The 14,042-nt window shown below is 40.0% G+C and overlaps 1 protein-coding gene and 2 long non-coding RNA genes across 7 annotated transcripts in view; 2 read left to right on the top strand and 1 right to left on the bottom strand.

Moving 5' to 3' along the window:
* The window catches only part of LOC116703883 (uncharacterized), a 4,145-nt gene extending 2,810 nt beyond the window's left edge, over positions 1-1,335 (top strand). Inside the window, exons 2-3 of the long non-coding RNA XR_004335536.1 lie at positions 1,240-1,242; positions 1,325-1,335. This is a non-coding gene — a long non-coding RNA (uncharacterized LOC116703883). The remainder of the gene's footprint in view (positions 1-1,239; positions 1,243-1,324) is intronic.
* tcf4 (transcription factor 4) overlaps positions 1-13,085 on the bottom strand; it is a 371,152-nt gene extending 358,067 nt beyond the window's left edge. Inside the window, exons 1-4 of one of the 5 annotated variants that reach the window (XM_032538895.1) lie at positions 12,759-13,085; positions 12,548-12,639; positions 12,192-12,230; positions 6,104-6,176 (exon numbers count right to left, since the gene is read on the bottom strand). In XM_032538895.1, the coding sequence (XP_032394786.1) occupies positions 6,104-6,176; positions 12,192-12,230; positions 12,548-12,619 (184 nt within the window). In that variant the 5' untranslated portion in view covers positions 12,620-12,639; positions 12,759-13,085. Of the gene's footprint in view, positions 1-6,103; positions 6,177-12,191; positions 12,271-12,547; positions 12,722-12,758 lie in introns of those variants that run through there. The other 4 variants (XM_032538896.1, XM_032538897.1, XM_032538894.1 and 1 more) reach the window with 4 other exon arrangements.
* The window catches only part of LOC116703881 (uncharacterized), a 10,677-nt gene continuing 4,878 nt past the window's right edge, over positions 8,244-14,042 (top strand). Inside the window, exons 1-2 of the long non-coding RNA XR_004335534.1 lie at positions 8,244-8,254; positions 10,801-10,814. This is a non-coding gene — a long non-coding RNA (uncharacterized LOC116703881). The remainder of the gene's footprint in view (positions 8,255-10,800; positions 10,815-14,042) is intronic.

The raw sequence follows: 14,042 nt of genomic DNA, 5'->3' as shown, positions 1-14,042 counted from the left end.
TTATTTAGACTAAAATGAAAGGAATGTATGTTGATCGATAATCACAGACTGGCATATATCACAGACTATGAATATTAATAACTTTTACTCAATAATATTGCAAAACAACTTCAACTTTTTATTTTCAAACGCTATAAAATTGAATAAGACCCCCAAAAATGAATGAAAGTAGAGATTTGTAATTGCCAAAGAGTGTTGTGTGGAATCAAACATGTTATTTTGGGGAATTAAAAAGAACAATGATATTGGAAAACGGGTCAATTTGACCCGAGGACAACATGAGGGTTAAAGGCGTTTTTCCACTCAATGGTACCTGCTCAGTCAAGGTTCCAAGCGAGCTGAGGCGATACCAAAAGGTGACGTGAAAACCTGCCGATTACCGATTGGCCAGAGAGAATCGTCACTATTCACTGCATCATCATTGCTTGCGACAATGTTCTGAGTGTGTTGCGTTAGTTTAACATAGGTTGCTGCTATGACGACCAGCCACGTACTAATCTGCAATGGAAAAGAAGGACGGGGTACTGTGGGCGAATCAAGCAAGTATCATTGCATGGAAAAACACCGTAATATACCAGCATGCTCAAAACATTTCCAAAAAAGCTCACTGAAAAATCCAACAAAATTTTATTTATCTAGTGATTCTTTCCTCACGTCACTCTTCAAGTGACAGTAACACTTTTTTAAGTGTCATCTTGTTCTTCAAAATTCTCAAAATTGTAAATAAACTTTTCTAATTATTCTTTCATGTTTTGTTAAAAAAAACATATCCATGAACAAATCACGTTAGTTGTTTTGTAATATCCAGCTTAACTATGCAGTGCACAGATCATGTTAAGCAGCGATAACTAACTGCATGGGAGGGGCCGGGTCATTTGAACTGTTCAAAGGCTAAAAGTGCAAAGGCTCATGGGGAGAAAAAAAAAAAATGTTCTGAACGCTTTCTGTGCTAGTTAAAGTGTGTTTTAGTGATGTTCTGTTAATGTTTTTGGTGTGCATATGTGTGTGGTTGATTTAGGGCCCAATTTTAACGACACAAGTGCATAGGCGCAGGTGCGTTTAGGGCATGCACAAATCCACTTTTGCTAGTTTAACGGTGGAAAAAATGTCCCGTGCACAAGACGCATGGTTCAACACATGTTTTTGGCGCATTGCTTTTATGATTGGCTAAGCAGGAAGGAGCGATTTCCTTGAGAAGAAACCAATCTGCTCGTGTGTGAAGTGAAAGCATGCAATCAGATTGTATCATACTACTATTTAACACTGTAATATTTGTATTTTAAAAATTGTGTGTGGAACAAGCATAGTGTGCACGCTGTGCAAGAGCCTAGGCACATTTCACTAATGCACTGCTAAAATAACAACGAAATACTGGGCTATTGACTTCAGACCAGGTTTTTGTTGGTCACTTTCCGCTGCCTCAAGATAGCAATACGCCAAGAATGCACCTGAACACACCAATATTGACATTGATATAGGAGGCTTGATATCATCTTAAATGTGGGATATCATAATATGACACGTGTGTTGTCTTTTCCTGGTTTTAAAGGCTGCAATACAGTAAAGTGATGCAATTTTCTGTACTTCCCAGACTTTTTAAGCTGTTCTAGAATTTGCCTGTACCCACTTCGTCACTGTATCCACATAACTGAGGATTATTCATGTGAAAGCACTAAAAGTCGACCTTACAAAACCATCGCAATATCGACATTGAGCTATTTGGTCAAACAATATCGTGATGTTCGATTTTCTCCATATCGCCCAGCTTTGATACTGTGCATGGACCCAGTTCAGTGTTGGCATGTCCCAGCCTCTGGCCGCGTCCCAGCCTTTGGAAACCGCTGCTCTCATGGCTGTGTAGGTCTATAGAGTTCTAATTAGCTGCATTCACAAACAGCGCCGGGCTCATCAAAATGCCGAGGCCTGCAGAAAGCCACAGCAGGGGTGAGCACAGTGTGCGTGTGTGTGTGTGTGTGTGCGTGTGTGTGTTGCATCTCGTACACGTGGGTGTTTAGGCATGTGTGCGCGAGAAACAGTGTGATTTGTGTTCAGGGATGAGTGCATGGATGTGTGACATCAGTGTATGTTCCGGTATCGAAAGAAGAAGAAGAAAAAAAAAAATCCCAAAATAAAGATTGACATTCGAAGCAGCAAAATGAGGTCCAACAATCAGTACCAATTCCACACAAACTGGGGCTATATTTCTCCTTCATAGAAATCGTAATAATTGTCGTCCTTCGTCACATTTGTATGCGAGGCACCGGAGCAAACGACACCCGCGAAACCGGCGAGCACAGACGACAACAACCGCACAACCAAGCAGTAAACAAAGAAGACGTCTCGGCATCTCTCTGTTTTCCAGCCAACAAAGAAAATGGCTTCCGAACGCCGTTTAGAGGTAAATAACATGAACGGGAGCAACAGAAATGAACGTTGTTGCCTGTGAAAAGCTTCCAGAAAAGACTTTAAAAAGACAGTGTATAGAGGCTGAGCTGGTCTCGTACAGACTGAGGATGTTATGAAACATAAAACATATATATATAGTACAATAAAATACACAAGGTGAATGCAGAACGGACTACAACCTGATAGATGATCACAGCAAAGAGGTCACATATATGTAACTGTCCATCCAATCATACAGGAAGCAGAAACAGGAAAGAATTCAAAATCTGTCTTTTGTAATAAAAAAAGACTACAAAATATATCATTACCGCAATATTCATATCTACAGAATGCTAATTGCAAATATGTTCTATGTATAGGAATATTGGAGATTCATTTCCCAACCTTTGCTTATTCAACAATGTCGTTCATCAATTAATTCAACAACTGTTGCTAATAAAGCGAATAAAGTAGCTCACTATGCAACCAAAAAACTCCCCAACTCACTTTTTCTATTAAACCTTTGAAAACATTGGGGGGAGGGGGCAACTCTCAACAATCCAATACAACGGACAACATGAGGCCACGTTGGATTATATGGAAGCTCAGTGAAAAACGGGTATCATGGTATTACAATTTCTTGTGTTGTGGCAGCACTATGTAGTAGTGTTACTGTAGTGACTTCACTCCACTATGCAGAGACAAAGATTGCACTCAAACTCCCCCAACTTATATACACTCTAGGGGTGTCACGATTTAAATTCAATAATCTAAAAATCAATGGAAAAATGCAATTTTCGGTCATCGAAATCCAAAGTAGATTGCCTAGGGTCTACTTGTGCATGTCCAAAGAAAAACAAGAACTAGAGCTGTAACAATTCCAAATTTGGTCTTTAAATGTATAATTGTCATTTTCAGTCACATTTAAAAGTAGCGTTACTTTTTCCAACAAATAAAGTTTTGAATGGTTATACACTCACCTAAAGGATTATTAGGAACACCTGTTCAATTTCTCATTAATGCAATTATCTAATCAACCAATCACAGTTGCTTCAATGCATTTAGGGGTGTGGTCCTGGTCAAGACAATCTCCTGAACTCCAAACTGAATATCAAAATGGGAAAGAAAGGTAATTTAAGCGATTTTGAGCGTGGTATGGTTGTTGGTGCCAGACGGGCCGGTCTGAGTATTTCACAATCTGCTCAGTTACTGGGATTTTCACGCACAACCATTTCTAGGGTTTAAAAAGTATGGTGTGAAAAGGGGTAAACATCCAGTATGCGGCAGTCCTGTGGGCGAAAATGCCTTGTTGATGCTAGAGGTCAGAGGAGAATGGGCCGACTGATTCGAGCTGATAGAAGAGCAACTTTGACTGAAATAGCCACTCGTGCCACAGCACGCACAACCTTGAGGCGGATGGGCTACAACAGCAGAAGGCCCCACCGGGTGCCACTCATCTCTACTACGACCAACCAGCTCCCAGCCTGGGTTCGGGAAGCCTCGTCACCACATTTAAGAGTAAACTCTCCTTTTGATAAATTATATCAATATAGTTAGGGAGTGAAGAGTTACAGCGTTTGCCTAGACTGGCAAGGGAGGGTGTATAGTTACAGACATGACCCCACAGAAATCCTTCCGCTTCCCTAAAGTCACCGTTGGACTACAGGTCCCTGCAGGTTTTTGCAGCTCTTCTTCTTTAGGTTAGTGGCTCTCCCACATAAATTTAACCAGCAGGCACACTCTCGTTGTGCAGCGCTTGCGAGAGTAGATTTTAGTACTCACGATCCATTTTTACATGGCAGCAAAGCAGGAATCAAGACACCATAGATATCTTAATTACTCCAATTGTTATGAAACGGTGACGTTGCAGAACCGCGGTTATGGCCAAATCTGTTAATCCCGACATCCCTCCTCTTGGATTTGTAGGATTGTAACACCCTTACTGCACTTAGATACACACAAACATACCTCATCAACATGTTCACAACTCCCTGACTGACTAACTCATTGAGCACCAGCCGCGTTAAAAACAATACAACGGTCTGCTTCAGGTACCAGTAAGACATGAAACACAATACAGGAAGTCCAGTTTGAGTCAGACATCCATGACTTAGAAGACACAAACAGCCGTTTCTGATACGCTGACATAGGATTCTACCACTGAGAAAAGTCACAGTTGTTTGAATCTTTTGTCACGATGAAGGAAGTTTTTCCTTGGCTCTGTTGCCTAGTGCTTCCTCTTGAGAGTGCTGTCTAGCACTGCTCTTTTATGAAAAGCATAATGAGATAACTGTTGTGCTTTGGCGCTATATAAATAAAATTGAACTGAATTGAATTGAATGATCACAAGGTCAACAGTATGAATGCAACGTCCAAATTACAAAGGCATCTACCAGGAATGTACTGTATGCTGTATTGGTGTCACATTGTTGTCTGCCACAAGTTGAGTCTGGTTCAACTTTTTTGCTGGGTGACCCTGTAGGTTTTGTTTTATTGCTGAAGCCCTCTGCGCTGGCAGTGCTAGACTGGCTTCTTTAAAATGGAAGTCAGTCTGAACGTGGCCTTAATGACCACCTGACTCAATCAATCAATAACACACAGAGTAGGTACACTCACTAACTCTTTCACTCACTGGCTTCCAGACTGACTGGATGGATGGATGGATGCATGGATGGATGAATGGCTCAGTGTTTTAGTGAAGGAGGGGCTGAGGTAGACGCTCGCATTAACATTATTTAATTTTACTAACATTTCAAAGTCAAAACCAGCATGTTCCACCACTGATGAAACCAAACTGTGCATGCTTGCCATCAATAACACCCCTGTGCAGAAAAACACATTGAACTGATCTCCACACACACATACACACACGCACCAACACACACGCAGAAGCACATATGCACAGAGGCAGGAAAGAATGAGGGCAGCAAATCAGAAAAACAGGAAGTCTCCTTCAGGAATGAACTTGAGCAGCTGAAAAACAAACTTGTTGCCCCAAAATAAAGAAACATTAAAATATCATCATAAAAAACATCATAACCCAATGGCTGTGTTTTACACCCTGATATTCATATGTCACTTTCCTATGACATGGAAGCAGGAACAAACAATCCAACAGTTATGATTTGAACAAAATTATTCTTAACTTGATTGGTCAAAATCAAGCACCCAGTGTGTATAAATCCGCTGCTGAAAATAGTCCCAGACCAATGCACTGTTTACTCTTGATTGAGTAGTGTCCAACTAGAACAGAAATTTGTGTTGTTTTGAATAAATGTTGCACCCCTGATGCTATATGTAAAAATCTGCCTATGTGTATGTGACGGTGAAGGAATAAAGTTGCTTTGTTTGGACTATCTCATAACTAAAGCTATATAATCAGACCAGGCAACCTCACATGTGACATTTTAAAATGACAACCAGCTCAACAATAGCCGAACAGAGTGTTCACAGAATTCTCAAGCAAGTATTAGCTGCATAAAAAACAAAACCAGCAGTTTTTTTCAAGTCTCAATAATAAAAACTAACCTAAAAGGCAAAACTGCATAAAACCCCAAAACTGCATCTGCGTGTACAGTACAGGGTTACCCACACAAGAAAATTAAAACAGCAAGCGAAGCAGCAGCAAGCAGGTGTAAGAGCAAGGACAGAAGGAGAATCAGAGAGGATTGAAAGAAAAGAGAAGAAGAAGGGTAAAAAAAGGAGAAGGCTGACGTACTTGAGCCGGAGAAATGTCCGCTCCCCAGGGATGTCGGCCCGTTCTTTCCACTGCTAACAGGAGGGGAAAACATCTACAAGACAAACAGAGTGCACATTACCTATTAAGAGCACTGACACTACAGACAGCAAGACACATCTCTACAGAATCCTCACTGCAGCTACGCATGAGAAGCTTCCTTCCAAAACGCCAGGGCAACATTTGGCTGAAAAACGCCGCTGCCAGATCCTCGTCACATTACAATCCTTCTGGGAAATGACTTCAATTTTATGGTCACTCAATTTTTTTCATGTTCAGGTTATAAGAACATTTTTTTCAAAATAGTATATATATATCACGTTTTGGAAAGAAACTATTTTTGGGTATTTACCAAGAAACAAAAGGTCTATCATCACTAGGGTTGGGTATCAATGGGTAAAATTTCCAAAGTAACAATCAATACCAAAATGATTTTTTTTCTAAATTTTAAATATATATATATACACATATATATATATATATACACACACACATGTTTTTCATTTTAAAAACTAGCCAAGGTTTTCAAATGTCAATTTTTCAAAGCTAAAGAAATCCTGCAACAGGCATAAATAAATTGCAGTCCAAAAATTAGGAAGATTTTGATCTAAATCAGGAACTGATCAAAGACTAAATAGTGTAAATGGTAAATCTGCCCAAGATTTTAATGCCTGCAGAAGTGGGACAAAGTCACTGTTTTTCAAGTCACAAGTAAGTCAAGTCAAGTCCCAAATCAAGACCAACAAGTCCATAGTCAAGTCCCAAATCAAGACCAACAAGTCCATGGTCTAGTCTGAAATCAAGACCAACAAGTCCATAGTCAAGTCCCAAATCAAGACCAACAAGTTCATGGTCATGTCCCAAATCAAGATCAACAAGTCCATAGTGTAGTCCCAAATCAAGACCAACAAGCCCATAGTCAAGTCCCAAATAAAGAACAACAAGTTCACAGTCAAGTCTCACATCAAGAACAACAAGTCCATGGTCTAGTCTGAAATCAAGACCAACAAGTCCATTGTCAAGTCCCAAATCAAGACCAACAAGCCCATAGTCAAGTCCCAAATAAAGAACAACAAGTTCGCAGTCAAGTCTCACATCAAGAACAACAAGTCCATGGTCTAGTCTGAAATCAAGACCAACAAGTCCATAGTCAAGTCCCAAATCAAGAACAACAAGTTCATAGTCAAGTCCTAAATCAAGAACAAGTCCATGGTCTAGTCTGAAATCAAGACCAACAAGTCCATAGTCAAGTCCCAAATCAAGACCAACAAGACTATAGTCAAGTCCCAAATAAAGAACAAGTTCACAGTCAAGTCTCAAATCAAGACCAACAAGTCCATAGTCAAGTCCCAAATCAAGACCAACGAGACTATAGTCAAGTCCCAAATCAAGAACAACAAGTTCATAGTCAAGTCCCAAATCAAGAACAACAAGTCCATGGTCAAGTCCCAAATCAAGAACAACAAGTCCATAGTCAAGTCCCAAATCAAGAACAACAAGTTCATAGTCAAGTCCCAATCAAGACTAACAAGTCCATAGTCAAGTCCCAAATTAAGACCAACAAGTCCGTAGTCAAGTCCCAAATCAAGACTAACAAGTTCATAGTTAAGTCCCAATCAAGACTAACAAGTCCGTAGTCAAGTCCCAAATCAAGACCAACAAGTCCATAGTTAAGTCTGCAATCCAGGTAAATCTAGTGTAATGTCCAGAAAGACATCCAACAAGTTTGAGGGTCAAGTTCCAAATGAAGACAACCAAGCACAGAGTCAAGTCCAAAGTCAAGACTGGCCAGTCCTGAGTAGGTGATATGTAAATCCGAAGTCAAGTCCCATGACAAGGAAATACCAAGTCAAGTCCCAGACCAGGTAAATTCAGAGCCATGTCCCAGGACAGGTAAATACCAAGACAAGTCCCAGACCAGGTAAATCCAGAGTCAAGTCCCAGGACAGATACATTCAGAGTCAAGTCCCAGGACAGGTAAATCCTGAGTCAAGTCCCAAGACAGATAAATACCATGTCAGGTCCCAGGGCAGGTAAATCCTGATTCAAGTCCCAGGACAGATAAATCTTGAGTCAAGTCCCAAGACAGATAAATACCAAGTCAAGTCCCAGGACAAGTAAATCCAGAGTCATGTCCCACGACAGGTAAATCACGAGTCAAATCCCAGGACAGGCAAATCCCAAGTCAGATTCCAAGACAAGACCAAAGATACCCAGGTCAAGTCCAAAGACAGGTAAGTCAAGTCTCAAGTCAAGGTCAACAAGTCCCAAGCCAGGTCAAAGTCTTTTCTTTTGTGGTCCAACTCCTTAACAAGTCAGTTTGTGCCCTTTGACAAATGTGGTGCCTTTTAATTTTGAAAGTAGACTTTAAAACATTTAAAAAACTGATCAATCACACTTGGTTTGTTATTTCTGTGAAACTGTCATTTGTAATTTCGTAACCACATTTTTTGTCAAGATTACCATAAACTGTAATAATCTGAAGTGACCCCTGTTGGTCAGTACTCTACGGACAAACACACCTTTCTGTCCTTCCCACGCTGCCTCATTGGCTGCTTTTTTTATACTATTATGGTTCATTTTCTGGCTTGATGGGAATGTTGAGTCCTTCTAAGTCAAACAGGTAGAGTCTAAATGCCAGTAGCCATTAAGTAACAGTTGAGTTGCAAGGTTTTTGAAGTAGTAGTAGAAGTAGAAGTATTCAGGTTTGTGACACGAGTCTACACCTCTTGATGGCAGCTTTCAATACTTGATGCTATGGGCCCATTTTGGTATTTACTCATAATTCATCGAGGTTCGATACCCAACCCTAACGATCACACAGACTCTCAGCTCAGACCTAAACACAGATATGAAGAGTTCATTTTCCCCAAACACTGTGGGAATTTGTTTTTGGGTGAGCCGAAACAAATTTAAATTTCTCATTCAGCATGTGTGAAAAATAAAGCAAAATCAATCAAATCACCTGCTCAATTTTTTATAAATGGGTTTTCATTCACTTTCGCTTTTTGCCGCGTGTTGGACAGCTGATTTCGGAATGAAACACTTCATATCTACTTTGTGTCTGAATGAGAACAATCATCAGAACTAGTTACCATCTGCTCTACACATCTACGGGAAAATAAGCCCACGGTTGAAGACACACACTGAAGCTGAATACTGAGTCCTGTTGTTTTAATGTACGAGCTACTGTAAGAAGAACCGTTCATCAAAGTGAGACATCTGACCGCGACAGATAACCTCTGTGGACTACCACTGGGCCTGTGTGTTGCCGTGTTTGATGGTGAAATCTCAGTGACTGTGGATACACTCGGAGCTTCCTACTTTCAGATGCTAAAAGCTTTTCAGGATTTCATTTTTGGTGGGGTTTGTTTCTTTGAACAGACCACAATATAGGTAATTTAAAGCCTGGATTGAACAATAAACACACAATCTGTCATTAGAGCTGCAACGATTCGTCAATTAATCGATTAGTCGTCAGCTATTAAATTAATCGGCAAGTATTTTGATAATCGGTTTCAGTCATTTGTTATAAAAATAAAAAAGGGGAAAATTCTCTGATTCTACTTAAAGGGAATATTTTCTAGTGTCTTCTCTCCTCTGTGACAGTAAACTGCATATCTTTGAGTTGAGAAAACAAGACATTTGAGGACGTCATTTTGAGCTTTTGGTGGACATTTTTTTGTAGTTTTCTGACATTTTGTCAGTTAATCGATCAAATAATCGACCGATTATTGAAAATAATATGAATATAAATCGCTGGTTGCAGCCCTATCTGTCATTGTTCTTCATAAGCAGCCTGTGGGGCCTGTTAAGTGTGTATGTTGGATGCTGAAGATGCTCCCTTGCGGCTGCAATAAATAAAGAGAAAACAAACGCTTGCAAGATAAAAAAAAAAAAAGATCCAATTCGGATTATTTGCAGGTCTATCGATATCCCAGTCAAAGCACTCGGAGCTGCGGGTGTCAGCTTGTGGGCGTGCAAAGACAGATGATCGCATAAATTAATGGGACCGGCCTGCGTTTACAATAAGAGACACATTCGAGCTGCCGCCTCCCTCCTTTGTTTGAATATTCTTTTACGGAAATATCATTGAAGACTAAGGCTGATTGACATTTTTTTTGGTAAACCTGAAAACTCGAACACAGGCTAAATGTCTATAATATTCCTGTGATACACCTCAGGGACTCAAGATCTCCTAAAAACTGAGTGTGTGATGATTTATTTTGTACTTTTGTCCACAAATGTGATCCTATAATATCCCTATGGTGACTTGAAAGTGCTGGCATCTAATGAAATTTATTTGCTGTATGTATTGTTACATAAAGTATATTTATATAGTGACTTAATGTCTCTGTGGTTCTGAATTATAAATACAATTTTCTTATTTCATGTTTTCTTCTAATAAAAAGGTCGCTGTACTAGTTTAGAAATATATGATGAGTTTACAGGGATGTTGGACATCTTTGATACTTGTACACTATAATATTTCTATAGAGACTTTAAAAAGGTATTTATGATATACACAAATATATAGCCAAAACACCATTGCAAAATATTGCTATTGAGGCATATTATCTGTCTGTGGTTCTCATTTCTGACATAACAGTGATCTTATGTATGTCTTTTGTTCAATATCTCACAATAACAGTCCTATAATATTCGTATAGAAACCAGAGACTATCACGTTTTAGTGAGGTTATAGTGAGTTAAAATAATCAATTGTTTGAGTGCTCCGATATTGATGAATAAAATCCCAAAATCTGTCTTCCCATTGATTTTTTATTACATGCCACTCTCTTTGTTTTTTTTTTTACCATGGATGTGGTGATGTAAACATTAATCTGGTGCATTATAAAAAAAAATATGTGAAGGCTGCTTTTTGCTTGTACAATTTCAACCTAATTGAATGGGAAATGTAATCCAAACGGGACCTTGTGAACCGGAATCGATTCACGAAATCATTGGCGATACCCAGCCCTGGTACATGAGTTGATATACACTATATAAAAAGATTCTATTGGAAACAATGAAAAACCTATGGAACTTTTTGACTAGGGCTGTTTATTGAAACATCACTAAAATGCAGCTAAAGGGGATTATTGTGGCAGATTATGACATTTTTAATAGCTTTAGAATTCAAATCTCCTCTAATATCTTGATACTGCTTCTATAACGCTCCTAGAGCAGTGTGCATGTATGTGGGCCTCATCTGTGATCTCGGGATATTTCTTTATTGAATTAACATTCCAATGGAGTTTAAAATGTAACCATCAATGGTAATTATATCTATTTTTTTTTTACATTTTGTGCAGCATCCCTATTCTAATATTTCATTTAATATGCTAATAGTGCCTCCTATGATATTCCCAGACTCGGTCACTTGCATTGTGCACGCAGGCCTCAGCTGTGATCTTCTTCTCTATATTGCATTAACATTCTTGCAGGAACTTACAATAGGCCTTCTGCAAGAAAATGTACTGTAGTGATTTTTTTCCCCCTCCTATATTTGCATGTCATTCAGTATCAGGAGCCTCATTCCCACTGATATTTTCTGATTACATTATGTTCAGGCTGTCTCTCTACGTTTCACGGGAATATTACTCAGGTTTATTTCTCTATCTCTCTCTCTCCCTCTCTCTCTCTCTCTCTCTCTCTCTCTCTTCATTTTGGGGTGTTTCAGATGGGTTTTTTACCCTCCTCCTCTTCAGACCAAAGTTGCTCCCAGAGGAGGAGAGGCGCACAGAAAACATGGCCGAGAGCGGGGACACTATTTACTGTGCGTCAAGTTCATAACATAGGCTGTTCTTTAAAAAAAAATTAAAAAAAACTTTTAACTTTGAAAGCGAGTCATGAGTCGGAGCATGGACCAGCCTGCTGCAGGACTGCGGACAGTAAAGTGACATCTGAAAACATTGTGTCCAACACGGTGCAGAGTGGCATGGAACAGCCTCAGAAAACTCACACTGACAAATAGAAAAAGAAAACATTTTCTAACATCCTATCATGGGCAGAGAAAAGCAGGCTACACATGAAGGGTAAAAAAAGGACTTAAAATGAGATATACTACCATGGATGTTGGGAACATTTTCAAATCGCTGTTTCGCATCTATAAGACAACAAAATTACCAATGCAGCATCACAATTCTCTGCACACACACACACACACGCACAAACAAAAATGAAATTACAAAACCAATAATATGCATTGACTTTCCTGCAAGTTACTCTACTGTACATGAACACACTTTTGTGCAAACAGTTGAAAGGCTAAAAAATAAGCGGCTTATGTGCCGCGCAACTCCTATACATGTAACAATGTAAACAGTGGTCGCTGTAGGGACGTCTTTATGTTCTCCTACGACTCTCAATGGTACTAGTCATTCTAATCATGTTAACATTTAAGAACAAGAGCGGTTTCCTTACCGCGCTGAAATCCAGTAAGTCACTCAGTTCCTTGTCTGTCCCCAAAGCTGCCATCCGCTGTTGATGATGCATTTTAGCAAAATCTCACGGACCTAAAAGCAGAGAAACAAATGAAGAGATAGATAGATAGACAGACAGAGCAGGACAGGTAGACAGATTGATAGATGGAGAGATGGAGGGAGGGAGAGGAGAGAGGAGAAACGAGGAAGACCTCGGCTCGTTTTTGCGCACCGCACCGCTCCGCTCCGCTCCCGGATCTCTTCTCCTCCACGGCGAAATAAATCCAGTAAAACAAGCTCGCAGCTTCGATCGCGATTCTAGTTCATCCTCGGAGCACGGGCTCAGTCCCGGGGTTCCTGCTTCGGCAGCACGAAAGAAATCGCAAGAAAGAAAAAAAAAAAGAAAAAAAGCTGACAGGAAATAAAAGAAGAAGGGGAGGGCGACAGGAGCGGAGTCTTTTCGCGTGTGTTTCGGTGTTTTGTTTTTTTTCTCCAGCCAAAACAAGCCCGAGCTTTGCGCGTTAACAACGCGGTTTGTCCGCCGTCACTGACTGCCAGCAGGCGCACACTGGCTAGGAAGGATCTCCGCGGAGCCTCTCGGGGAAGGGAAAAGGGAGACGGTTTGTGCGTTTGTCTGTGTGTGTTGTGTCAGAGGAAGAGTCCAGGCAGACCGCGGGCTGAGGGTCCCCCTTCGCTCGGCTGCGGCTGCTGAAGATCCCCGGGTAGAGGCAGGACGGAGCCCATGTGCGTCTGGCACAGCCTCGGTGCGATACATGTGTTGGTGCGGCCACCTAGCTTACACTCTACAGTCCAACACCACCGCGCCGAGCTGCTGCCTAACAGGACAGAGCAGAGAATCTGTAGAGAGATGCATTGATTTTAAAGAAAAATTGGATTGATTGATTGATTGGCCGGTTTGATTGGGTAAATTGGGGTAGGGAAAGGTGATTTTTACTTATTTTTTTTAAATCTTATGAAATAGTAATGGTGTTAAAACCTAAACAATACAGAACTTTTTTTTGCAATTATATAAAAAAACTATATGTCAAATCATAATTTATTGCGATGAGGATTAGGGCCGTGTGATAACTATATTTGAGTTTCCGGTTTAAAGTCAGAAGTGTGACATTATAGTCTCAGCATTCTGATTTTAAACTCAACATTTTGAGGGGAAAAAAGTCAGAATCCCCACTTTAAAGTCAGAATTCTGACACACATGCATTTTTTTTTCACATTGGCTGTAATCCTCTTCAATAGTTTATTTATATTTTTAATTTAAATTATTTAGGTGGTCTGTTTTTTATGTAATCATTTAGTTGACATCCCTACATACTGTACGTCTTATGCATTTCCAAATCTTTCTTGATGTATTTTTTTTTGGTTTGCCTAACAAGTGCATGTAACAAGTTCAGTGCTTGACCTGTATGCTAACCCCCCCATGGGTCAACACTTAAATCACAACAGCGCCAAACCCCACCCCTCTGGAAATACTCTTT

This window comes from Etheostoma spectabile, chromosome 16 (assembly GCF_008692095.1).
Source record: "Etheostoma spectabile isolate EspeVRDwgs_2016 chromosome 16, UIUC_Espe_1.0, whole genome shotgun sequence".
NCBI classification, from domain to species: domain Eukaryota; kingdom Metazoa; phylum Chordata; class Actinopteri; order Perciformes; family Percidae; genus Etheostoma; species Etheostoma spectabile.
Note: the sequence above shows the minus strand (reverse complement) of the source record. Positions and strands in the feature narration are given on the sequence as shown.